This window comes from Cebidichthys violaceus, unplaced genomic scaffold (genome assembly GCF_023349555.1).
Source record: "Cebidichthys violaceus isolate CVI_PGR_0920_01 unplaced genomic scaffold, fCebVio1.0.p SCAF_61, whole genome shotgun sequence".
Classification (NCBI taxonomy): domain Eukaryota; kingdom Metazoa; phylum Chordata; class Actinopteri; order Perciformes; family Stichaeidae; genus Cebidichthys; species Cebidichthys violaceus.
Genome location: NW_027176828.1, coordinates 647,441 through 673,101, shown reverse-complemented (window position 1 = coordinate 673,101; position 25,661 = coordinate 647,441). Strand labels below are relative to the sequence as shown.

Here is a 25,661-nt window from a genome sequence, read left to right as displayed (position 1 = left end):
TTATTGGTCTGTTTGACTCAAAATGGAGCATAATGTACTAAATGAACATCATGTTGTATTGAAGAAGACTGTAAACTAGAGATTGAGACCATAAACTCATGTTTACAATGTTTACTGAGGGAATAAATCAAGAGAGAAGAAGAGTCATTTTAGACTAGACTTCTATACAACCAGAGGAGTCGCCCCCTGATGGACACTAGAGAGAATGCAGCTTTAAGACACTTCAACATCGGCTTCACATTTCAGACCGGAGGTTTTTTAGCATTAGCTGAGAACCTCACCTGAACCAACAAACAAAAAAACCCAACAACTAATAACTGTCATTCCAAACATTTCTCTCTGGATTATGGACACCGTGGCTCCGGTTGGACTTCACCCCCTCCTCGCGTCACGGCTGAGTGCAGTTTACTGCCAATATATTGATTCCACTACGCGGGCGGGTTTTGTCCCGTTATTGATTTCTGACGGTCGCAGCTCAGTGTGATATTGGGTTTATACATTAACAAAAAGAGGTCACCGGTTGATTGTGAGATTGCTTGTTTAGCTAACGATGCTAAGACGTTGTCGGAGCAGGGGAGGGTCCGCCTCATCGGACCGCTCCTTTGCGTTTGCTCTCACCTGCTGTTGAACTTCTCAGGGTGCTTTTCCCGCATCAGATGGAAGCGAGTGGCGATGGAGGCATCCTGCAGGAGAAGACAGAAGAGGCGACATTACCTACGGGACGTCTGCAAACGACCTACACATTCTCACAGCATGCTAAATGTAAAAAATATGTTGCATTCCAGCTCTGCCACCTCTTCCTAACTCCTTACATCACAAGACATTCAGCTATATTTGGTAAGTGAATTAAAGGAAAGTGGGGTTTGTCTCAAAGCCATTCTATATTCTCATCCATCAGAACTCTTGACTTGAGCAGCGTCGAGCGAGAGGTCAGAGGCGGATTGGAGCGGGCCTCGGGCTGGACCCAGCCCTCCTCCCCTCCCCATGTGTTTAACCCTTAAACCCCCCCCCCCCCCCCCGGGTCAAAGGTGAACCCCGACCCCGATCACTCACTAGATCAGCCTCGGTGTGACCTCACTTACGGACAAACGCAAACACCACCGGGGAGTCGCGCTGTCACAACGGCATCATCGATGCTCTAGATCGTTAGGAATTAAAGCGAGACTTAAAGCTCTGTTACTGCAGAGTAAACTCCGATACGTAAGTGTGTTATAACACCTCCCAATAGAGCGCTGCAGGGATGACGTGTTTCTGGAGGCTAGCGCCGCACCGGTTCCCTCCACAAAAAGACAATTGGAAGTTTTTTTCATTGGATTTTGGAATATTGCAGAAAATACGCTCTGTGGCCAATCGAACATTTTTGATGCCCAGACACACTTTGATCATCTTCACAAATGAAATGATGATTTTTTTTTTGAAGAGTGAATGCATTAGCCATAAGTAGAAAGAAAACAAGTGTTGGCATGATGACGTCCAGTAGTCTCATTCAGCCTTTTTTTACGACGCGTGTTTTCTGACGTACTTCACGCCCTAAAAGAAAACATTACAATCTCCAAAGTTGCCGTTGTCTTATTTCAGGCATATAACCAAAAAAACATCGACTTTGCAACGAGGGAACCAGAAGTGCAAAAAAAAAAAAAAAAAAAAAAAGCAGCACTTTACATGTCTGGAATGTATACCGTTATATATCAACACGAAGACGACGGCAGCACAAGAAAATCCTCACAGCGTGCAGGCAAACAGCACACACACACACACACACACACACACACACACACACACACACACACACACACACAGCGCTGCTCGGGACACTTGAGCTTTCAGTGGATGTGATCAATTAAAAAGAGCGGCCTTAATTTGACGGCACGCCGAGTTTGACCAGAGCTGCTGGCCTGAGGATGTGATCTGTCTTTCCCAGATAAACAGCCACTATATATATATATATATATATATATATATATATATATATATAAAATAATCTCAAGATGCATGCGCTCATAGATTACATTGATTATATGTCAGAGGAAGCGACATGGCTAACGTAGACGTATATATGCGGCCGATGTTATGGAGCTCGGTGGATGGAAAGTGTCCCGCGGACGGCGGAGCCAGTAATGACGTTAACGTATGAAGACAGAGTTGAGGGCTGTGTAATAACACCATCTGGTTCTGCTTAAAGTGCTTAACGGAGACAAGACACACGGCACAACCCGACTCACTGCCACCAGTTAGAGACGATAAACACACGACTATAAAATACAAACTGCTGTAATGTAAAACTCAATATATATATATATAATATATATATATATATATATTTATATATATATATATATAGCTGGAAGCTACAGTCACAACACAATTTGATTTACTGTATTACATGTGGAGACGAACAAATACATCGTCTGATACAGAAAGTTCAATGACTCACATAAACCAGCCTTCATGCAACTAAACTAATCGGGCCTCAATCAAGTGATGTCATTTTCATTTTTCATGCGTCCTTTTTTCGAGATGTGTTATTTTCATATGGCAGCTGATAGCAGAATATCAGTGGTTCATCCACTGAGGGAATCATTTAGTCATTTTCTTCTTATTCAGCTACAACACTTGACTGTGCATGTGTAATTTTAGGGAAATTGGAGGTTTTATAGATGAATTAGAGATAAATAAGTACGGTTCAAACTGCACTTTGAACAGTGATGGTGACTCTTAAAGCAGCTATTCTACACCAATGGGGCCCTGGGTCACCAGATGGCCTCTGAGGCGCAACTGCCAAATGGTTAATACATGCAAAATGTAAATGTTTTTGGTAATATACGAAGCTACAAAGACCAGTAACGCTCGTCAATCAGGTGGAAACACTTCCTCGGATGCAGTGACACCAAATGTTCTTTTAAAAAAAGCGACAGAGAACCGTGCGCCGGTAAAAGCTCCAAAGCGTGCGGCTGAGAGTAGAGCTTATGTTCACAAATCAATAAAAGTTCAGAATTCTCTGACCTGAACCGTGAATTTAGGTATTCATCAATCCTCTCTCCATTCATTTATGACTCATTTTAAGTCGAGCTTTATCAATAAAGTACACTTTCATGCACAATCACTACCGCCACCGTAAGCTATCCAGCTGGAGATATGACGCTCAAACTATTGACAATTTCACAATGAAGTAAAGAGAAATGTGGGCCTAAAAATGAACGTCAATAAATGCAAATGACACAATCTTTATGCCGGTATTACCAAGCTGACCCTTCATAAGCTGCTAACAGGACGCAACAGGAAAAGGAGCAAGCTGCTGTCTAGGAGGCAACAAGTTTCTGCTTCCTTTCACGGAAACACTAGTCCGGTAATGTGTCTGTTAAACACACGCTTCATTGTGATTTGGGTTAGTGAAAGAGGTGCATCTTTACACCGAAGTCTGGCAAATCGTGCAACCCTGACAGGCGAAGGCTTGTGTGATGGCGCTCTGGCACCTCGCCCGCCTGTGCAGGTGTTTCAACGCAACCAGGAGAACGGACGGTTGTGACAAGACAGGTGGGACAGGGGCAATTATACGCATCCGCTACTTGTCAACCTCGGATCCATCCGCCGCCGCCGCCGCCTCCTCGTCCACCAGACGCTACGGCGACGTGCCGAGATCTCTTCGCAGCGTCGGCTTAAAATAGAGCTGCATCCGCCGCTTTAAAGCGGCGGAGAATTTGATCCTGGAACCGGGGGGAGCGAGGGGACATCGCAGGTGAACTACTTTTCCAGACTCAAGAGAGAGAGAGAAAGAGAGAGAGAGAGAGAGCTCAAACTCTCCACAAGCACCCAGGAAAGAATACTTTATTTTTTCACTGATTTTGGTACGATGAGACCAGGGATCAGACCCCAGACAATGACACAAAGTGGCCGCAAAAGCTTTTCCAAAAGCATGCCGGGCTGTTTTCATGTTTCCCTGCTGCAGGCAATCACTGACCGGTCCCCAAAATTTGTGTGTGTTCTGCCCCCCCCCCCCCCCACCCCCCCCCCTGAAAAATCTGTCTGTAACAAAATGTGACATTTGCCGTCGCCCATAGTTGCCTGAGTGATGAAGGTTGTTTTGATCTTGCTGTTTGAAGTTTTGCACACGGTGCGTGAGGGGGGCAAGAGGAGGTGCTATTGGATGGGTGGATGTGAGAAAAAAAAGTAGGAAGGGGAAATCAACAAAAAAAACAACAACAGTAAAAAGAAAAAAAAACGCTGGCTGGAAAATGTCACCTCAGTGGGACCCACGGCAGAGAAGCAGGGCGGCGTCGGACCACCCCTATTGTGTTCCACTGGCCTCTGGTAAGGGGCTTGGTTAGCTTAATGTCAAAGAGAAATGTCACAGTCGGCCTCTAATCTCCCGGATCCGATGATTCTCTACTGGGGAGAGCAGGTTAGAGATAAACATACACCGTCTACGGTTTAAGAGGTCGTGATTAGCTTTTCTATTCCAAAACAAACTACGCTCCTACTCCGAGTATTATGGAAGTCAAACATATGAAAGATTCTGCATGATAACAATACTAATATGTTATAATCAAGGTATTAAACGTATGCTCTCTCATTTAAGTTAAGTTATTTCACTTATCTTAGAATTTGGACTTATTCATATTTATTATTCTTGTCTTTTTCTGGCAGAAATAGGCTTCCAAAAAATATTATTATTGCTTTTATTAAAAAAAAATCATTGTATTTTTCACTTTTATTTTATTCAAGTATTTGTCTGCTCTTCCCAACCTCGTTGATGTTGTCAAAACAGAAGGTGAATGGGGCTGACAGGAGCCACTTAGCTTCTTTTCTGAAAATGTTAAGTTATGAAATGCACAAACAGATGAAGATGGAGTATCTTAAACATGTTTTCACTATGGAGTAATGTTCCTAACCGTAGCCATATCGAGAGAGCTTAACAATTTATGGATTACCTACTAGACGCCACCATTGAGCAGAGGTGATGCATGTCATCATATAGAGACATACTTATGGTCTGAAGAAAAGTTTTTTATGGGCTTTAAAGACCAGTCCAGGTGCTTGTGACTGTGCACGTGTGTGTGTGTGTGTGTGTGTGTGTGTGTGTGTGTGTGTGTGTTTGAGCGTCGTTCCTCCCGTCTTTAAGACCAGCCAGGTGTCACTCAGCACGGTCATTCATTACCGCGGTAACCTGGCCTGAACCTGGCAGGCACTCACTTCCTGTCACTGATACTTCCACTGACCTTCAGTCTGTGCCAGCGCTACCCCGTCTCTCTTCCTCACACACACACACACACACACACACACACACACACACACACACACACACACACACACACACACACACACACACACATAAACACACACACACACACAGATAATTTTATATGCACACTTTTCTGTTCCTGTTGCCCTGTTTTCCTGAACAAACTCCAACACACTCTGTTTAACGACGTTTAATTTATTAGGGCCTCTGTCTCAGTACACTGAACGCAATGTCAGGAAGTCACTGTAACTGATGCGACTCTCACATCATGAAGTGTCCCTGTGGTGCAGAGAGACAAAAACACACACTCTCTCCAAAACACTCGCCGACCATTGCATCAGATCGGAGTTCAGCTCCCCTCAGCAGTGCCTCCAGTTCGTCTGAGCGACGGCAGCGTGACGTGTCGGTCTAACACGTCTGAAGAAGCCGACGGACCTTCTGACATTTCTTTATGCTTTTCAAATGTAAATGTACAAGTAGTAATCAGGATGAAGACACGAATATCCAACGAAACACTGAACATACAGTACGTGGGCCAATTAAACAAGAGTCCCAAGTCAACGCCCTGCTGTCTGCTGGACTGGCAACAGTGGACTCGCTGTGAGCGAACGTCGCCCATATTAACAATAAGTAGGTCACCTATGACTGAATAGTAAAAAGCCATCACTTTAACTGATCGATGAGGCTACGCGATGACATCCTCTGCATGACATTTATTTTGAAGTGTCTCTAGCCTCTGACTGAATCCGTAGCTTCTGGGATTATTTCATTTTGAGCACATCTCTGATTGGGCTGTTGCTTGCTGACATTGCTGTGTATTTATTTTCTGTGCCAATATACTCAAGCGATGTTGTTTCGTTGACTTGTTACTCCTGGGAGGGGTTTAACTCCTCCTTAGTCTCGCTTTGTTTAGCGAACTCTAAAATGACGTGGCATTCTGCATCCTGTCTTTGGTTGTAAAAAGAAGTCTGGTTGTATAGACGTCTATGAGAAGATGACTCTACTTCTCTCTTGATTTATTCCCTCAGTAAACATTGTAAACATGAGTTTATGGTCTCAATCTCTAGTTTCAAGTCTTGAGACGTATACGGCGTCTCTACGTCACTCCTCCTCAGTCCAAACATGGTCGCTTCCACTCACTGGTTGCAAAAAGCCAAGATGGCGACGGCCAAATTCCAACACGGCGAAGGCCTAGACTTCAAAACCACAGTCCACAAACCAAACAGCTGTGTCCACTTCTTACATACAGTCTAGTTTGAATGCAGATACAGGGCTACATTTTCAAGTCACATTTAGAGTGAATAATAGACATTTTTTGACCTTACATTTTTAGATAAATGCTTGAAATTGTACCATTCATGATGTCAATTAGACAAACCATCTAAAGGAAGGAAGGTTGTGTGAAGACTGAACGTTCCAGAACACCTACTACACAATGGGGGTTGTGGTGAGTGTGTTGCCTACTTTAATTCTATCTGCACTAGGATTCAAGAGGGCTGCAGTGAACTGCATGAGCCCCTTCATGTCAGTCGTCCTGGTGCAGCTTCTGCCAATCGGGTGAAAGAAGCGGCTCGCGACATATATGTCCATCAGAAGAGGCACAGGATCGTCTTCACCCTCCTGGCTGACGGCGCAGTCAGGGGATTGCGGTGCACATTAGGAATTGGCCATTAACACCAGGAATCGTCTTGCAACCACACAGTCAAGCGCACGCACATGCATACACATTTACACCTGCACACCCAGCCACAGAAAGTCCTGCACAGAGACACGCGCTGCAGAGGGATCAGCTTCCTCACTGCAACATGAGGCGGCGTCTTTAATGGCTGCTGACATGGTGTGATTTCCTTCTCTCCGATTCCTCTCACCAGATTCTTTCCAGGCTGCAGGTCAAGTGAAAGCGCTTTAGAAACCGACCGGCATGTGTACACAAACTGCTAAACTCCACTGGGTTCTTGTTGTGGAGTGTTTATTTATTGTTAAGTGTGTATTCATTTATCAGAAAGCATAGTTCTAAGAACATAGTTCTAAGAACACTTATTTTCTTGAACTAGGAACGAACATTGTTCTTATAACACCGTTTTGAAGAACTTTTTAAGCTCCTGTTTCAGAGGAACCATAACGTACAGTAAATGTACATGATTGGTTGAACACATGAGAAAAACCGTCAGCTGTGTAAACAGCAGACAACACACAAAAAACAACTTGCAACAAAAAAAACACGGACAAATGGAAGAACAGTGAAGTCCAGAAGTTAACTCGTGAGTGAGAGCCACTCTACAGAAAGCTAACCCTGTAGCACAAACGCTAAGCCAGTAACGTTTGCACAAAGGGCAATACAGAAACATATCCTCATGAAACGGTTCGTACCATATCTTACAAAAAGCGTAATTCCTACGAATGTCCAGCAACGCGTTTCAATTTCTGCAAACAGGCAGCAACCTCCGACTCTGCTGAGTGAAGCCGATACGCAAGTATCTTCAAACTTCAGCACTTTCCCTAGTGACCAGCAGGGGGCGACTCTTCCGGTTGCAAAAAGAAGTCAGATTGTATGGAAGTCTATGAGAAAATGACTCAAAAATGACTTGAAGTGTCTTAAAGCTGCATTCTCTCTAGTGTCCATCAGGGGGCGACTCCTCTGGTTGTATAGAAGTCTAGTCTAAAATGACTCTACTTCTCTCTTGATTTATTCCCTCAGTAAACATTGTAAATATGAGTTTATGGTCTCAATCTGTAGTCTTCTTTAATACAGCATGATGTTCATTTAGCTGCTGCTACCAGAGTCCGTATCCGGCGTCTCTACGTCACTCCTCCATATTCCAAACATGGTAACTTCCGTTCTTCGGATGCAACAAAGCCAAGATGGCGTCGGCCGTATTCCAAGATGCCGAACTCGAGGCTTAATAATGGCCGTCCACAAACCAATGTGTGACGTAAGTCTATGGTTACATGCATACAGTATTTTCAAAATAAACTTCCATCACAGGAAACAACTTGGTTTAGGCAACAAAACTACTACGTACTTAGGGTTAGGAAAAGATCGTGGTTTGGGTCTAGCTCCTGGTTACACACTGGACTCGAACAGCTGTCGTTTTATCCACCCGTCCATCCTCCCTGTGCAGTTTCCTCTTTATACTTCCTTGGTGGAACAACGTATGTAGGTCTCGGTGGTGCTCCCCAGGGGAGGCAGTCCTTCTTAGGTTTTCCTCTAACTGTTTGATCCGAAAATAATCCTATCACTGATATACGAGGGACGTCTCTGTAGCTGTATCTGTGCCTATATCTTGTAACTGGAGGAGCTATAGAATTATATGAAGCTGAAAAAAGGAGGCAGAGCCTACACACATACTATAATAGTAATCTATTACCAGCCCCCACAGTTACCCCACTGCTCAATGCACCTTTAGACAGCCAGTTGTTCTAAACACATATAACTTTAGGTACGTTTCAAGCTACTTTCCAACTATAAAAGTATTTGCAAACTTATTTCCGCCCCTGGGGATCCATGCAGTCTTATTTGATCTACAATACGGGAAATAGACTGAAGCAGAAATCACATAATACACCTTCTTGATTTACTGTAAATCAGAAGATACTATTACGTGACTTCTGTTTCAGAATCTGTAAATCATTTACAGCTCCGAGAGCCTCGGCTGAGCCGACCTCATGCTCCACACCACGTCATCCGCAATTAAGTCAGCGAGATAAAGGACAGATGACCGTGCAGGCTTTCAGATTCGGCCTTGCCAGCCTCCCGGTCTCCACAGCAACCAAACCCAGAGCAGCGTCGGTCTGCGGCCGGGACGGGCGGCAGGAAATGCAAAACCCTGTATGGTCGGTAAAGCAGATTCCAGGGTTACTAACGGCTACCGCGGCGGCGTGAGTCAGAGGCTGGTTTGCTCAGGTGTCGTGCGCTCCCAGATACTCAGCCATCTGTCAGCCGCGGCGGCACCGGGAGGCACGGCGATCTGTCGCTTTGTTTAACGGCTGTTCTCAGAACCTGACGAAGACCTGTCACATTATGCATTTTGGTAAAGAGCACTGAACATATTTAATACTCTAATACCATAGTCTCTACCATAGTCACCACATCCAACAGTGACGTAATGGCACCCTTGAGAGTACACCTGTACATCGCTGCAGTGAGGTGAGTATTCTGTTGATAAAATCCTTAAGTAGTAGACAAATGTATTTCTTTTAAAAGCCATCGCTTTTAAAAATCACAGGCGAGACCACAGAGTCCATACCTCTAGTGCTGCATCTCCGACTATAAAGTGTTTCGCCAGGAAAAGGTGCAAGCGTACATATGGCAGTGACACATTAGTACGGCACTGGCTGCCTATGTGTGGTGGTGTGACACATATGCAGGGATCAGTGGGGGTGCGGTTATATAACATCCTCTTCTTGCCAAAAAACAAAACAAAAAAACAAACACATTTATTCCTACCTGCGCACATATGTCTCCTTCACACTTGTGTCACTTGTGCTTATTTATAGTCATATATGTACTATATGTCTACTGAGTTACACTGTTATTTTTAACCCCCGAATCAGACGGCGCCTACTTACTGATAAGGCGATGACTCAGCTCTCAGTTTGTCAAAAACCCCAACAACAGTCACTGACATGCACACTATGCTTGTTATTGAAAGTTTGGCGTTAAGAGTGTTTATTTGTAGCCCCGCCTCCTAAAAATTGAGGTCCTCGTACAACACGGTATCTTCTCCCTCAATTACGTTTGTTTTGCACAAGTGGTTAACACACTACAGAGGTGATATACAACGGAGAAATGTAAGTGAGATGTGCATATGTGAACACTTGTATTCTGGCGACCGGGCTGTTATTTACCGCGCCGGTACATGAATGAAGGCTTCCTCCCACTGACCGGCTCTTAATGGGAGTTAAGAAGGCTATTTATAGGATGCGTGCCACGTCTGTAAGCTGATGACAGAGGAGCTCGTTTAAATGATGCATGTGTACGTATGTACAACTGTAGCCTCAGACTCTTTCCTTGTGAGTCCAAAACCGCATCAGGAGGAGCGGTGGTCTAACGTGAATCCCTCACAGAGAAACACCGAAGCGACACATTTCACCGACTATCTGACTACGCTGATAACTTCACGAAGCTCTTGTTTTTGTCACCTCTGTTTAAAAAAAACAACTAAAAAACGTCCCTGAGCTTTCACACGAGTATCTCCATCCGGATAAGGTAAAAAAAAAAAAAAGGTTGCTAAGCAACTGGGACCTGGCAGCAGGCTTCTTCGCTCCAATTAAAAGAGGAAACCTACCCGAGAGGGAGACGGGAAAGTCACTGATGAATCTGCTAATTGCTCGCGTCCACAAAGACCAGGTAATCTCTCACACCGGGTTGTTTTTGTCACAGAGCAGTCAGAGAGTTTGCTTGGCCAGATTCATGACATATTGTTTATTTTATCTTGTGTATTTTATGTAATTATATTGTTGAATTAGTCACGGCGTTACATATGCACTGGTCACTGGTTCCAATTAACATTTAAATCTGTTATTGAGATGACCTCGTTAGAGGAACGATGTCTTCACAAACTTCATTGTCTGAGAATAAACAGACGTGTTTTCTCTATGTTGAGCATCTGTAGCTATAACGTCTGACATATTACCTCTTAGTACGCTTGTACAGACCATGACACGCTGACTTTTTTTGGAGTTCGTCTGCACCGAATAACATCGTTTTAGTTAGTTGTGTGATCCTAAATTAGATTTCAGAAGTAAAGGGCTTGTTTATTGGTAAATTGGCCGATATCAGGACATTTGATCTGAGTTGATAAAAGCTAAATATTGAGCCACTACCTGTTAGTCAATGGATTATTATTTTGTTTTTCAAAATATCACGTAATGTGATATTTTAGTGGTTGAAAAATAATTGCCTTTTCACGTACAGAAGTACATCTAGTAGCAAAATGTGTTTTTTCCCCCCAAGTAGTGTCCACCATGTTCCACCATGTTCCACCCACACAGGAAATAGAGAGCGGAATCAGTCGCATGTGATGCGTTCAGTTGGCTCACCACTCCGATAGAGAAGTAGTTGTTGACGATGCTGTAGGGGACGGGGTCTCCCTTCTCCTCCTTGTCGTCGGGGACGATGTCGATGTTCCAGCGGTCGAGCACCACCTCGTTGCTGTGCTCGATGTCCCGAAGGAACTTCAGCAGGCTGCCGCCCTCGTAACCTGCGGAGAACGGCCGCAGAGGAACACGTGCGAGTGAGCAGGAACACGAGCAAATATGCACAGGTAGAAACAACAGAGAAGGACTCATGACATGTCCAAAAGCAGATCCCTGTCCACTGTCGTGTACTCAGACAATACAAGCGTGACATCAAGTATTATCTCACCCGATCTGTATTTAAAGCCCTACATTTAACTGGTGGAACGGCGGATTATACGGGTTGAAACTTGCAACACGACGGCGCTGATCAGGCTGCCTCTTCACAGAGACCTCCTCACCTCACCACCACCTCTCTGAAACCCCAGAGGGGCTCCCCGGGGCCTGACGGCACCCCGGGGAGCCCCTCTGGTTTTGCTCCGCAGCTGACAAGCCTGCGTCAAGCAGCCGAGGCGTCTTAATAGCGATCGGAGGCGGAAGTAAGTTCCAAAGGTGTCACAAGGCATCAGTGGGTACCGTCACACCGGGATCTTCATGCGTGACACATGAGCGTGTTTCGCATATTCTGACACACTGGTAGTCTTAAAATGTAGCAATTTTAGAGGGAACAAATTCCTTTTTCATGTGAAAATAATTGTCTCTTTCCCCCATGGATGCTTCACCACATTTTACCCTGAACGTACGCGCACACACACACACACACACACACACACACACACACACAGACGTCATCGTAAACACATGTATCACACACAGAGGAGCTCTCGGATAGTTTACGACAGTCTCAAATTCGACAGATGACAACATAAGACTTGACAGGAAAAGCATTTGTCACATTTGTTAAAGATAAACTCCCTTTGTGTCTGACAGGACTAATGCCTCATTTCCACTGCATGGCTCGTCTCAACTCTATTTTTCGATTTCCACTGCGGCTGGTTCCCCCTCAGTGTAGGAGGGATTCGCCAAACCGCCATGACATCATCTCAAGAGCGACGCTACGCTAAAGGAAAGTTCACCCTCTGGGGAACACGAACGTCTTTGCGCCAGTACATTTGATTTGGATTTCGGGATATTTCAAAGGCTAAAGTGAAACGTTTGGCCTGCTGGTGGCGCTGGATGAAAAGTCAGGGGATCACCAAAATCAATTCATCCCCTGGGCGCCATGGAGATCTGTACCAAATTTCGTGGAAATCCCTCCGATTGTTATCAAGATATTTCAAATTCCCTCCATCCATCCATCCTTCCATCCTTTTGAGGAGTATGTATTTCTGTACAGAACGTTATGTCAATCCATCCAACAGCAGTTGTGAGATTTTTTTTCAGTCCGGACTAAAGTGCTGGACCAATATTGCCGTCCCTAGAGCCGTGCCATTAGCAATGGCTGCAGAGACTCCAGCTCATAATTCAATGTTTACTTCTGCAAAAGATGATCTATTGAACAAGTCCCCAAAGCCGCCTCCCCGAACCTGGCTGCTTATTGACAAAAAGTCATTCATAAGCCTGGGTAAGTGCTCTGCCGGTCCTCCAAGCAGCAACAATCAAGCCTTTCTAATTACTGGCCCAAAGTGCTGCAACAAATCAATGGTGCTTTGCATATTAACCGTTTTTAATTTGACACGTAAGAGCTCCCGCTTTCCCCTTCCCCATCTTTCATTTCCCAAAAACATGCGCACGCACGCGCCTGCCTTTCCTTTTGTATGCTAGTGTGCAACTGAGACCCTTCCTGAAACCACAGCCATCCTCTAAACATTGAAATGAACCCTGGCAGAGAGTTTAGACTGCTGCCAAGTCAATCAAATACACGTTTTAAGCCTGTTCTTTCTTTAATGAACCTAGCTGAGCCTTCACAGACAATCTACTATCCTTTACCTTTCCCTGAAATATGTCGGCGGACAGCTAGAAATCTATAAATGAATGTTTTATCCCCTTTAAGTAGCTTCACTTACTGTCTGTCAGTATCCTGTATATTCTGTACCAGCTTTTTCCAAACGTTCATTGAACCTATGTTTTGTTTTCTCTGTGTGAAATAGTCAACCCTGTACATACAATTCCCCCCAAAACAGGAATATTCATACGCAAGGATGGATGTAGTGCGATAGATTAAACAAGACAAACAAAACACACACACACACACACACACACACAGATGATTGAGTGGGTGCCTCACCTCCTCCCCAGCGTAAGCAGCGTGCCAGGTCGTTCCCTGTGCCCAGAGGGAGGATGGCCACCGGAGGGTGCCTGGCAAAGTTGGCCTTATCTGCAAAGGCAAAGACGAACAGATCTCTCTTTACATTGGGTGAGTTGAACGGTCCTTGAAACTCGGTTGTATTAACGTTAGAATCCAAAGTTATTTGCAGAGAACTGAGAACATTGCTACAACAAAGCCTCAAGGGGCGAACAACACGACAACGTTACAGTGACTTGTGTCTTTGTGTGTTTTGTAATGCAGGTCATGGGTCTACAACGGTCAGTTGGAGCTACATTCACCTTTGTTTTCTCTGTCAAAAAGGTTTGGCTAATTGGAGGGTTTCAGACGTTAAAGCTGGGGTAGGCTGTTTATTTTTGCCGTCAAATATACAATAACCTTTCAGCATATTGTGATTCAAGTGGTCCGAGTTAAAACCAAAACTTCTGCGTCTCCTCATGACTCTGTTTTCAGGCTTTGGAAAATCTAGCCAGTCCTAGCAGACTATTGCTAATCACAGGTCACTGCAGAAAGACGGCGTTCTTATTGGCTGTTCTACAAACACAGGTGCTCTTGCACAAACCAACATTCAAAGGCAGGGCGTGTCCAGCAGGAAAAGTTGCTAACAGCTGCCCATAATGCAAAGCAACCCCCCAAAAAACAGTAAGGGGGACGAAAATGTTGCTAAGAGTTTAGCCTTCCGCTAACGGCTGCGGCTAGCTAACTATCCTTTTTTTTCCCTCCATCTTTTTCTTGACGCCATCGTCTGGTGGGAGGGGCTTAGGTCAACGAGGGGAGAGCTGACCTAAGCCCCTTTTCAAATTCTGCATTTTTTGGGGGGGGGGGGCTTTTCTAGAAAACTGCCTACGCTGGGACGCTACACTTGAATTACAGTGTGCTGAAAGGTTATTAGGGGGATTTTGCTGTAATTTTGGTGAGTACAATGTTATCATAACCGCTACAAACCATGGCCCAAACTATGAGAATAAGGTCACAGTAAGATGTAAGTATTAGGTCATTAGAATGCGTGTACCTATGCAGTCGAGGATCCAGCCCACAGTGCCGTCACCTCCGCAAGCAAGCACCCGGAAATCAGGGACATCGTGGAAAAAGTTGAGCCTAAGACGACAAAAGATCCGGTCGATGTAACTAAAAGCTGGAACAAAAGCAGGTCTTTTATAAATGCATTGTTTTGGCCTCGTTCTACACAAGACTCCTCGATCTCAATGTCAGCGTGCATTAAAAGGCGATAAATCGTTTGATTGGATTTCAGAACGGTTCAGACGGGGATTTTCTAAGCTCCGAATGATTTAATGAACTGAGCTGCGAGGCTGATGGGCAGAGACACTCAGAGACAGAGGGAGGGAGAGGGAGAGAGAGAGAGAGAGAGAGAGAGAGAGAGAGTTTAATCAATGTGTGCCCTCTCCAGCTGTGTTCACTCCACTCCTTTCCCTAGATACCACAGTCACAGAGTGCGTGCCCTTCAAAGGGACCTTTAATGTGCGTTGGGACAAAGGTGTCGACAGTAGCTTTCATCTGTCTCCATCACGAGACAGCTGCCTACGGGGGGGGGGGGGGGCGCTAGACCCCTTTCAGACCACCGACCACCTGGCCGACGGACCCTCTAAAACCAATGTCTACATCTTAAAAATAAAACAGCGTGGGGCGTCGTACACCGAATGCATGTCTATAGCTCACTGTGGCGGTGGGTCAGTCCACAAACATGTCCCCACACTTTAGCGACCATAACTTTTTTTTTTTAGCTTAAGAAGGCTGGAAATTCGGCGTGGAGGGCGAGTGTGTGTGGGTGTAAAGGTGCACGAAGGGGGGAGTGGCTCTCCAACACCTGAACGTGCACATGCCGTGTGGACACAACCGCAACCCGGAGCTGTGTACCGGAGCTAAACCTGCTAATCCTGACTGGGAGAAACAAAGAAGCCAACTGGAGGGTTTGACATTAACGGAAGGCGCTGAAACAATGTTTGTGATGACTGGAAACACAGCGAGGAATTGCATCCCCTAAACAAATTACTCAGCGTTCGCTGCCTCTCACCTCGCAGCCCGCCTGAGGCTGTTGCTAGGGAGCCCATGGTAACAGTTGTGGAGCGCTCAGCTGAGAGCAGGTTAACCCTTCGACGTGTCAACAGACCTTCGCTTAAAAACCCTTTTGTGTTTATTTGTGCGCGTGTGTTGATATTCACTTGTGTACACTGTAGAGCCTCTCTCCTCCTCTCAGCAGCAGCGCAACTCTATGTTAGACTAACGGACCACGGTTACCGTTGGTCCAAATCACAGTGAGATGTTCTTTGACTCATGTACTGTGGAAGGCGAGAGCAGTGAACATATTCAGAGAGAGAGAGACGCGACGAAGAAGAGGATGAACAAAAGCGACAAATAGTATAAGTGATGATCAATTTGGGGATTGCCGTCCATGCCTGTGTTTTGTTTTGCACTCTGGTCCGTTCAAGGAAAGTTGTATCGCTGGAACTGTCCGGTAAAAACACGGCGTTTTGTGTTTGACGCCGCATTGTGTCATCTGCAATAAGACCCGAGTGCGTCATTGTGTCGCTTTATTCTCCCCACAACGGGCCCTCGAGGGCAGCAGCTCTGCTAGTCGTTATGAGAGAGAGCGAGAGAGAGAGAGAGAGAGAGAGAGAGAGAGAGAGACACATAAATGGAAGTGAAAGGGTGGTGAAGGGAGTGCTTCACCTTCAAGGTAAAGCATTTACAGCCCTTGAGCTGCGTCGGGCATTTTTTTTTTTTCTGCCCTTAATGGACAAAAGGTGCAGCAGCATTCATTTCAAAGTACAAGCTGTGCTCAGCTCTGACATATGAGTGACTGTGTGTGTGTGTGTGTGTGTGTGTGTGTGTGTGTGTGTGTGTGAGTGTGTCTGTGTGTCAAGAGGTCAAATGCACAGCGCGGCAGTAATGCCGTGTTCCCATTCCCCTTCAACGACCTCCTCAGGTTAGTTCGACGTGCGGTAAAGAGGCGGTGGTCTGACAGCACAGCTCCCTGACTGAACAATAATTAACTGTTCTTCATATTGTTCGTTTCGTCCCGAAACACAAACTCCCGACGCAGCTCAAAGTCACGGTAAAGTAAATCCCCACAGCACAGCTGCATCCAGATCTGTTAATGAATAATCACTTTATTTCTGTGTGTGCGGCTCCGTTTGTTCATTCCGTATCCGTTAAAAGGTCGACTGAAGTTTGAATGCTGGTATAATGTTATATGCAGGCCTGTATATTAAAACAAAACAATCTGATAACAATGTTTAGACTGATGCCCCCCCCCCCCCCGCCCTCCGGTTCCCCCTCAGGTACACACTGCTGGCGCTGTTAGCGCCGTTAGCTTCCACCACGTTGAGATGCCCGTGGAGGAAACAGATAAGCTCCGAAATTCCGTATTGATCACCTTTGAAGTTAAAATAAAAAAAAAATCTGTATATTCATTTGCACTTTCCACCACGTTCTCAAGGACAAAGGGACGAATGCGGCAGACTTACCCTACCATTGGTCCCCCTTGGTCCAAACTGTACACCTGCCTGGGGTTTAGTAGGTACCTGAACTTCCTCAGCACCCTGGAAGAGGAGACCGAAGACAGGACTCAAGTTAGAAACACATTGACCTACATACTCAACACCCTAAATATTACATCAGACTTATACATGTTCCAGGTTATGAAAGAGCTATTTGATCGAGGCATGCAATAACAATGACCTTGCAGGTTTACCGCGTGTCACACCGCGCTGGACGGGTCTAATAAAATCGTGGTTGTCGTGGACAATATCGTCTCTTTAAGACGCGTCAGATGGTGCAACGAATGTGTGGCGGACAGAGACGCAGACTCACGATGCACGCAAAGACGTGCCGTTAACTCTCGTCACCCGTCGTTGCTGCTCTCGCGATGAAACTTTTCATTGAACGACCAAAAGAAGCACCACATTTTCTCACGGCTGTCAACTTCTCGACTTCTGTGCGACCTCCGCACGCCATCTTTAAACAATCTGTTTCTGCAGAAATAATCGCGCCCAGAAAAGAAATCACTTCAGAGATCGGGAGGAGGATAACATGACAAGAGACGAAGAAGTGGAGAGTCTCAGTTTGCGTGCTCTTCTATCTCCTCCATCTCTTCGCTCCCACAGAACTGTCAAGAGTTTTAGCGAGCTGCGCGTCGACGCAGCACTTTCCCGTAACCTTGCGAGGGTTACATGAAATGCCCGTTGAAGCCTGCGCCATCCCTCCGACTGCGCCGCTCATGCAGGCGACTTAGCTGGCTGCCTCTGTATTTATTAAACAGCCTGCTCGAATCCATTCATATTAATACGGTGATCGGTGCCTCAGCCTCGGTGTCAGAAACCCGAGGGTAGTTCCTATTAGTCAGTGGATGATTTGGACAAATAATGTGAAGTGATAACGTGCTGACGCATGTACAACTTCTGATTTGAGTTCATCAATCAGATTGAAACTGAAACAGAAAATGTTTTTCACACGGTAAAAATAGCCTCTGGTTTCCTGTTCTACTTTGTTTATTTATTTTCCGTGTAATGTCTATTAATAGAGTGCAATTTCCCTTCTAATGGCAATAAAGAGAGGGTTGCCATGGTAGCGTGTCAGGCAGGATGCGATCGGCCTCTGTTGTGTGAACAGCAACGATAACGACATGTATTTAAAGCTCGGAGGAGCCCTCGTCTTCTTTACATTACAGCATGCAGGGAACATGCTCAGTGCACTGAAGGGTGCTGAATGGAAACATCGTGGCCCATTAGTCCTCTAATGATGCTGTACGCGGGTCCTGTAGGCGGTTTCCTCCACAGGTAGACCCTGTGCTTCAGCTGAACACCGTATTTAAAGCTCACAACCCAGAGTCAATGAACACATGACTAATGTGAGCGTAGAAAGCATCTTTTTTTTTTATATTTAAAATGGAAAAAGAAAGCGGCGAATAAACTATTATTATATGTCGTACCAAATCAACCACAATTAAAACGGTAAATCGAAGAAGGATGCTGATAGTTCTAATTAGATTGACGCTGAAATGACAAATGGATTTTGTGAAACGCCAATTTTAAATGGAAAGTGAAATCTAAACTCTTCAAATGTAACAAAAAAGAAGAAAGACTGAAACGTAGACGCTCAAAGGAATGGACATGGAACACAAAGAGATTAAAGAAAATCAGAAAATAAACTATTAACATATAAAGTTAATGGTGATAAATCTTAATTGATATTTTTGACCTGAATTACACGAAAAATCTCATGTTTAAAAATCAAAAACCGACCAATAACTACATTACACTCCCAGATTTCATCGAGAATATTAAAACGTAAAGAGTGCTTATGACATCTGATGATGGCTCTCATCAGCATCTAGAACCTGTATGCATGGTCTCCATACATGACATTGCAGTGAATGTAAAAAAAAAAACCCAGACCACCTGACCAGATGGTCTGTGGGTGGTGGGAACCTACCGCTCCCCCTGTCTTCCTCCACTCTTGGGATTGACCAGGACCAGGAGCGGGTGAGTCCCTGGGAGAGGGGTGATCTGGAGACAGGAAGGAAAAACAGCCTCAGGCATCTGCTAGCCGGCCTTTTTGTGTGTGTTCACCTCAACAACCAGACGCTGGACATACCTGCAGTGGCTGTCCGTCTCCAGGGGAGAATTTGAAAGTCTGATTGATGTCATCGGGGCTGGTGCTGGGCGGCGACTCCCCCTCCCCACGCTTCACCACAGAATGACGGTCCTGAGAAGGGAGGAAGACAATGTCACAAACATTTGGATTCATGAAACGTCCACGCGTGAGCTCTCTCTTCATAAATCAGACGAGGTGCAAACGTTCTGCAGGTGCACGGGCCTTGTGTTAATGTCTGAAATGCCCACTGCGAATACGGATAACATGCATATAAATCGGCTTGTCAAATGAGGTATTTGTGGGGGGAAAAAATTGAGAAGTCAGACGGCAAAAAAAAAAACGTAAATAGAATCATCACTGAGTGTGAAATTGAGGCAGGTGTTTGGTAAAGATGAGTATGACATGACTTGATGGAGGACATCCGTTGAATTGAGGCTATTTATAGCAACTTTCCACTCGTCAACATATTTCAACGTTGCTCAGAATGTGGCCAACAATTTAAATTGGTGTCGTTATAATTTTTTTTTTTTGTGTACAGTCCGGATCGCCGCCGAGCTTGCAGAGATGGACGAAAAGCAACCTCACCAAGACGACGGGGCAGATGTACGAGGGCAACAGAGTGTGGTCCCTCAGGGCTCCTCCATCACACTCCGGCTTCACATTAGATGCACACTTATTATGGAGCTGTACGGAGGAGAGCAGAGGCAGAAACATAAGAAGTGTGGGCGTGAATCCATCTGCGAGACTCGGTGTATCGCAACACGACCGGTAGGACACGCTTTACTGCTGGAGGTTGTTTGTGCTGAAGGTAAACGCAGATGATCAGACAGACCGTAGAGTAGCAATTCAAGAAAAGTATTTCTATGCAGAATCATTTTCATGAAATGACAAAGACTGCTGTGTGCTTTTTGAGAGTTTTCTCAGCAGGATTGACGGTGAGCAAACTCCAAGTCAGCGGTGACATCTAGTGGAGTTAAAGAGCACTGCAGCGTAATCCGTACAGAGGGGAGTACACTCAGTGATTGTGGGGACATAGGAGTTCCTCACACACTACATTGTGGGGACAAAAGGCTGATCCATATAAAGTAAACCAACAGAGTTTAGGCTCAACATGTGGGGTTTGGTTTATTTTAAGTTACACCTGACTAAAACTAACGCAGTCTAATAAAACAGTCCTCCTGTCTTTTTTGGAGGCTGTCGTTTGTTTTTAGGCGTTTCTGTCGGACAAAATAACAGAAACACGTGTCAGTAACACCTCTCTATAACAGCTTAAAAGAAAAAAAATGCACATTAGAGAATTTTTAGAATTAGGCTGCAGTAGTTTTGAGCTACGCGTACCTAATAAACTGACAGCGTAGTGTAAACAGGAGACTTTATAATGGCCATAACCTTCGTGAACACAATGCACTTAAAGAAGGATAAACCGTAGGAAAAAAAATACTCCAATAAATCACAGAGACTACGGCGGACTCACAGTGTTTTTCTACTGGTTATTACAGAATATGTCCGCTGCAGATTGAAGCGTAACCTGGTGAGAGTTATCAGTGTCTACGTAAGGCAGCGACTCACGGTGATCTGGCACCAGACGCAGTGCAGGCCCGTCAGGCCCTGGTAACACTTGATGCTTCTGTGACAGCGGTCGCACTTGGTGGGAGAGTTACCCTCCATCCAAACATGCTGCATAGCCTGAAAAAGGAAGAAAGAAAGGAAGAAATACCCAGAATTCAAAGCCCTGCAGACACGTAATCAAGCAAGCGCCCTGAGCCGGAGAAACGACTCCACAGAGCTCGCCTCGCACAAGAGGATATCGACTTTGATCAGAAGCCTCGCACGACCTCGCAGACCGTCCCATGATCCTCGGCGGCCAATTTTAATCTGCTTAAACAGACGGGTTCAGTGTTCAGCGTCTCGGTACCCCGCAGCTTCACCGCTTGCCGTTATCGCCGCCGCGGGCGTTTCACGCCGCAGAATGAACCCTTTCATTGCGGCGTCCGTACTCACGTTGGTGTGTCTTCGTGACTTGGCGTAGGTGCTGATGCAGGCAGCGATGTCTTTGGACACACAGCGCTCGTGCACCGTGTACTTGCATACTGTGGGGACAACAACAACGACAGAGACAACAGTTTGTGAACCGCAGTCGATATTCAAACGTTCTATTAAACGTCTGGCGCGTATCGGCCCCGTCTCATCTTAACTACAAAACAAGGCTTGCAGGGGATTTCATAAAACACAAAAAATGTTTAGCACATTAGAGATAATTCCAATACGACATCGGCCTTCGAGAACTGCTCCCCTGCAGGATTCAATCGCGAGCGAAATGACACGCCGTGACGCCGTTAATGTTCTTTTAATGATGACTGCGAGGACTTTTTAAATTGGGGGAAAAAAAAAAACAACCCAACAACAACATTGACTCGGAGGCACTCAGGCACGACACATTTGAAGTCAGATGCAGCCGGAGATTGGAGGAGGAACGGACGGAGTTAGAGAAGGACTCACATGAGCAGCAGAGGCCCTGCTTGCGAACTCCGAGCAGCATGGTGTGGCAGTAGTTACAGTAGGCTGGCTTGTTGAAGTGCTTCAGACGCCACACGTGCTGCCCGTCTTCCTGTACGTTCTAGGAGGAGACAACAAGGGACGGAAGAAGAAGTCAAAACTGTCCTTTCGGCGGCTCGTCTATTGAGGACTCTCGAATTAACAAAAAAAAAAAAAACCCTGACCCGGCATGCGCAACTGTAAAAACTGTCCCACACCCTCACAGACCTAAATGAAACTGTTGTTTAAAGACGTCTTTTGACACACAGGAAACATGTATTCCAGAGGTGTAGCGGGTGAAAGAGATGCGTACCGTTTCCATGCCCAGCAGGACCAGTAAAGGGATGGTGGTGAGGCCTCCTCTGATCCACTCCTCCAGCGTCACCGTCCCGTCTCTGTCGTAATCGATCTCCTCCATCATTTCCTTCAGTATCTAAAGTGACAGAGACAGAAATCGTCCTTAAAACCAAAGTCAGTCACCGGCCTACGACTCACTACGGATGAAAACAGGACTCTTATGACTATTAAAAATGGTTTTAAACAATGTTCCATAAGGCTTATTAGTAGGTAGAGACAAACAGACTAGACTCCTTCTCTTTAGGGTTTATCTGGTGCAGTAATAATAATAATAACAGGGCAGTTTTATCAGAATTCTTTAAAAAGGAGATGAACAGGATCAGTCTGGCATTTCGTTTTACATCCTAGTTATTTATGCTCCTTATCAATAATATTATGGGCCATATTGGTCTATTTTTGTACGCATTGTGAATTGTCCCTGCTATACAAACAATGAATGAGACCGATACACTACCACGTATTTTAACTGTTGATTTATGGTGGAGGTACTCAGGGTTTCATATTCTTTTTTTATAAAATGTGTAAAATTTGTGTTTTCAGTTTCACCATTTTTGGTGTGAATTTCGTTGCCAAATGCCAATAATAGACTTTTGAACGTATTCATCATGTCTTTCTTCTTCTTAAAAGCTCAAATCCACGAGCTGGATGCCTCTCTACGTTTCATTACGTTTGAGTGAGTAATGATCAAACCTCCACAGAGGGGCCTGTTTATTTACGTTCCTCTTTTGCCTCAGACCTTATAGAACTGGAGAGTGTGTTTGCTCACCGGTCGCAGTTCTGTTGAATCCCACTCCAGATACTCTGCCACATGCACCATCTGATTGATGATGCGATCCAGCTCCTACGAAAAGAGAGATTCGCACAAAGAGAACCTAGCCTCACCTCCTGCTGAACATAATCAACTCTCATACACTTCAAACATAGACGGCAGGCAAGAGAAATGCTATAAGTTTTTGGGCGACTCCAAAAGAAGTCTGATTGCATAGAAGTCTATGAGTAAATGACTAATAAATGAATAAAATAAAAAACTAATAATACACACTAATGAGCCCCCCTGTTACACTGTCTGACATGCAGCCTATGCTTTGGATGCACTCAAAGAGAGGCGTACCAATTAGGAAGAGACTCAGAATAACCACAAAGAAACACAGAACAACTACAAAAAGAAAGAAAGAGACTACAAAGAGATCAAAACAACTACAAAGAGATGCAGAACAATCACAAAGAAACACAGAACAACTACAAAAAGAAAGAAAGAGACTACAAAGAGATCAAAACAACTACAAAGAGATGCAGAACAATCACAAAGAAACACAGAACAACTACAAAAAGAAAGAAAGAGACTACAAAGAGATCAAAACAACTACAAAGAGATGCAGAACAATCACAAAGAAACACAGAACAACTACAAAAAGAAAGAAAGAGACTACAAAGAGATCAAAACAACTACAAAGAGATGCAGAACAATCACAAAGCAGCTACAAAGAGACTCAAAACAACTACAAAGAGACATGAAACAACTACAAAGATGCAAAAACACAACAGAAAGAGGCTAAACAGCTATAAAGTCTGGGGGGGCCCATGTCCATGCATTTCCCTGCATATACTGTACAACACATTCACAGGAGAAAATGTTCGCTCATGTAAGCACTTCAGCTCGTGGCAGAATATTAAACTGAACAGCAGGTTACAAATGATCTCGTGTAAACACGACCGCTGTCACCGAGAGCTCGGGTGTCTATTCTTAGAGCTGCTGTGTGCAAAGGGCAAAGAGAGAGAGACAAGACACCGAGAGAAAGATGAAGAGAGGGGGGGGGGGGGAGAGAGAGAGAGAGAGAGAGAGAGAGGAGACACTCACCGAGCTGTCCAGAACCCCGTTCCCGTCTGTGTCGTACAGCCGGAACATGACTAGAGGGAATGGAGAGAACAGAGATCCCGTGATGACTCGGGTACCGTGGGATAACTGGTGACCGAGACATTTGTTCTTGGACTCTCTCCAAATGGCCACAGGGTTAAAGAAGCCGGAGCGGGCTACTTCTGTAGGCAAAGCGTTGGGCGCCAGTTAACAGAGATTAGCCGTCTTGTCGCCGTGCACCGATATAGCATCAGACAGTAAAGAAGTCAACTGGGCACGGCAGGGCTTAAGCATGCCACACTGTTCTGTGTGGGTACCTGAGGACCCGGGGAAACAGGGAACAGCCTTGTTACTCTTGCTGTTAACCTGAGCTGACATGAGGCACATATACACAGACAGCTGAACCCCCCCCCCCCCCCCCTCCCAGAGGAGCTGACCCTCCGTCTGCGTCCCCCATCCCCGTCACTCACACTCCAGCTTGTCCTCCGGCGTCCCCCTCTCCAGCAGGGAAAGGTAGCAGACGATGTCCTTGAGAAAAACCACCTGGGGCGACGGCAGGGGGGGGCCTTTCTGGGGCGACGGGCTCCTCCGCAGTGACAAATGCTTCTCGGAGTGGCTCCTCTCTGTTGACGCACAACGCAAAAAGGTGTTCAACGCAATGCTCGCGTCTTTCCACTCCGTTCTGTGGTGAAAATGAACGGATAACGAATTGACAAAAAGCACTATTCACAGACGGAGACGGAGACGCCGCATACCGCTGAGCAAAACAACACGGCGTCATGTGACGGGTGTAAACAATGTGAAAAGTCATAACAGGATTAGCAGCATCATAAACACAGTTTTAACACTTTTCGCGTGCTGTTTATCTTTACTTGTGCTGCTTTTTAAAAAAAAAGGGAGCAGACATGAGGAGATGAGCTCAGATGTCCTGACTTGACCGTGCAAACATGGACTTTTTTTTAAAAAATCAGATATATTTCACTAATCACTGGCAGAAAGCCCAAGAAGTAACTGTTTACTGGGGACGGCAGGACTCCACAGGAGACGTTTCTTCGTTTAAGATGGTCCTAAGTTTTTGGGTGTAACAATATTTAGTGGCACAACATACAAAAATGGAACAATATATGTGACAGAGTTTAAAAAATCACGTCAATATTAACTATATTCACATCAGATCGCCAGTAGAGCGCAATTAAATGTAAAAAAAAATGAAAACGTTGTTACTAAAAACATTCAACTAACAGATATCACCATGAAACATCCCAAGATGATTACTGACATTAAGACAATTTTTCTGAAATGTTTAAATGTTTAAATATGCAAATGAGGCAGTATCTTATTAATTATGTGCTAATTTGCATGTTTCCAAAACAGAAATGTGAACTTCTCGTTTCATTTTGTTGACATATTAGAGTCGGAGGTTTTTACAGACGGAGTTTTGGATAATGTTTCTGAATCACTCCATAAATCAGGAAATACTGTCACAGCCATTAAAAGAAAAATCTATTTTCACCATATTCACCATAACAAAAGATTAAAGATATGTTTTATAAAAATACATACAGTTTTAAGACACTTCTAACTAATATACATCATCATGGAACTTTTCCAGTTGATTTCTCGCATCAAGACTGAATTTCTGAAATGTTATGTTTAAATATGCAAATGAGGCATTATCTAAAGCCAACTGTTTTTGTGTGTCTTTTTTTACAGACACA

At 44.9% G+C, this 25,661-nt stretch overlaps 1 protein-coding gene across 5 annotated transcripts in view; it reads right to left on the bottom strand.

Moving 5' to 3' along the window:
• LOC137890084 (diacylglycerol kinase beta-like) overlaps nucleotides 1-25,661 on the bottom strand; it is a 63,618-nt gene that overhangs the window by 24,036 nt on the left and 13,921 nt on the right. For all 5 annotated transcript variants that reach the window (XM_068734179.1, XM_068734181.1, XM_068734180.1 and 2 more), the window contains 15 exons: nucleotides 24,414-24,566; nucleotides 23,947-23,996; nucleotides 22,855-22,929; nucleotides 22,045-22,164; nucleotides 21,696-21,813; nucleotides 21,198-21,286; nucleotides 20,766-20,882; nucleotides 19,782-19,880; nucleotides 19,197-19,307; nucleotides 19,035-19,108; nucleotides 17,069-17,143; nucleotides 14,596-14,681; nucleotides 13,545-13,634; nucleotides 11,282-11,442; nucleotides 619-683 (listed from right to left, as the gene is read on the bottom strand). In XM_068734179.1, the coding sequence (XP_068590280.1) occupies nucleotides 619-683; nucleotides 11,282-11,442; nucleotides 13,545-13,634; nucleotides 14,596-14,681; nucleotides 17,069-17,143; nucleotides 19,035-19,108; nucleotides 19,197-19,307; nucleotides 19,782-19,880; nucleotides 20,766-20,882; nucleotides 21,198-21,286; nucleotides 21,696-21,813; nucleotides 22,045-22,164; nucleotides 22,855-22,929; nucleotides 23,947-23,996; nucleotides 24,414-24,566 (1,483 nt within the window). The remainder of the gene's footprint in view (nucleotides 1-618; nucleotides 684-11,281; nucleotides 11,443-13,544; nucleotides 13,635-14,595; nucleotides 14,682-17,068; nucleotides 17,144-19,034; nucleotides 19,109-19,196; nucleotides 19,308-19,781; nucleotides 19,881-20,765; nucleotides 20,883-21,197; nucleotides 21,287-21,695; nucleotides 21,814-22,044; nucleotides 22,165-22,854; nucleotides 22,930-23,946; nucleotides 23,997-24,413; nucleotides 24,567-25,661) is intronic.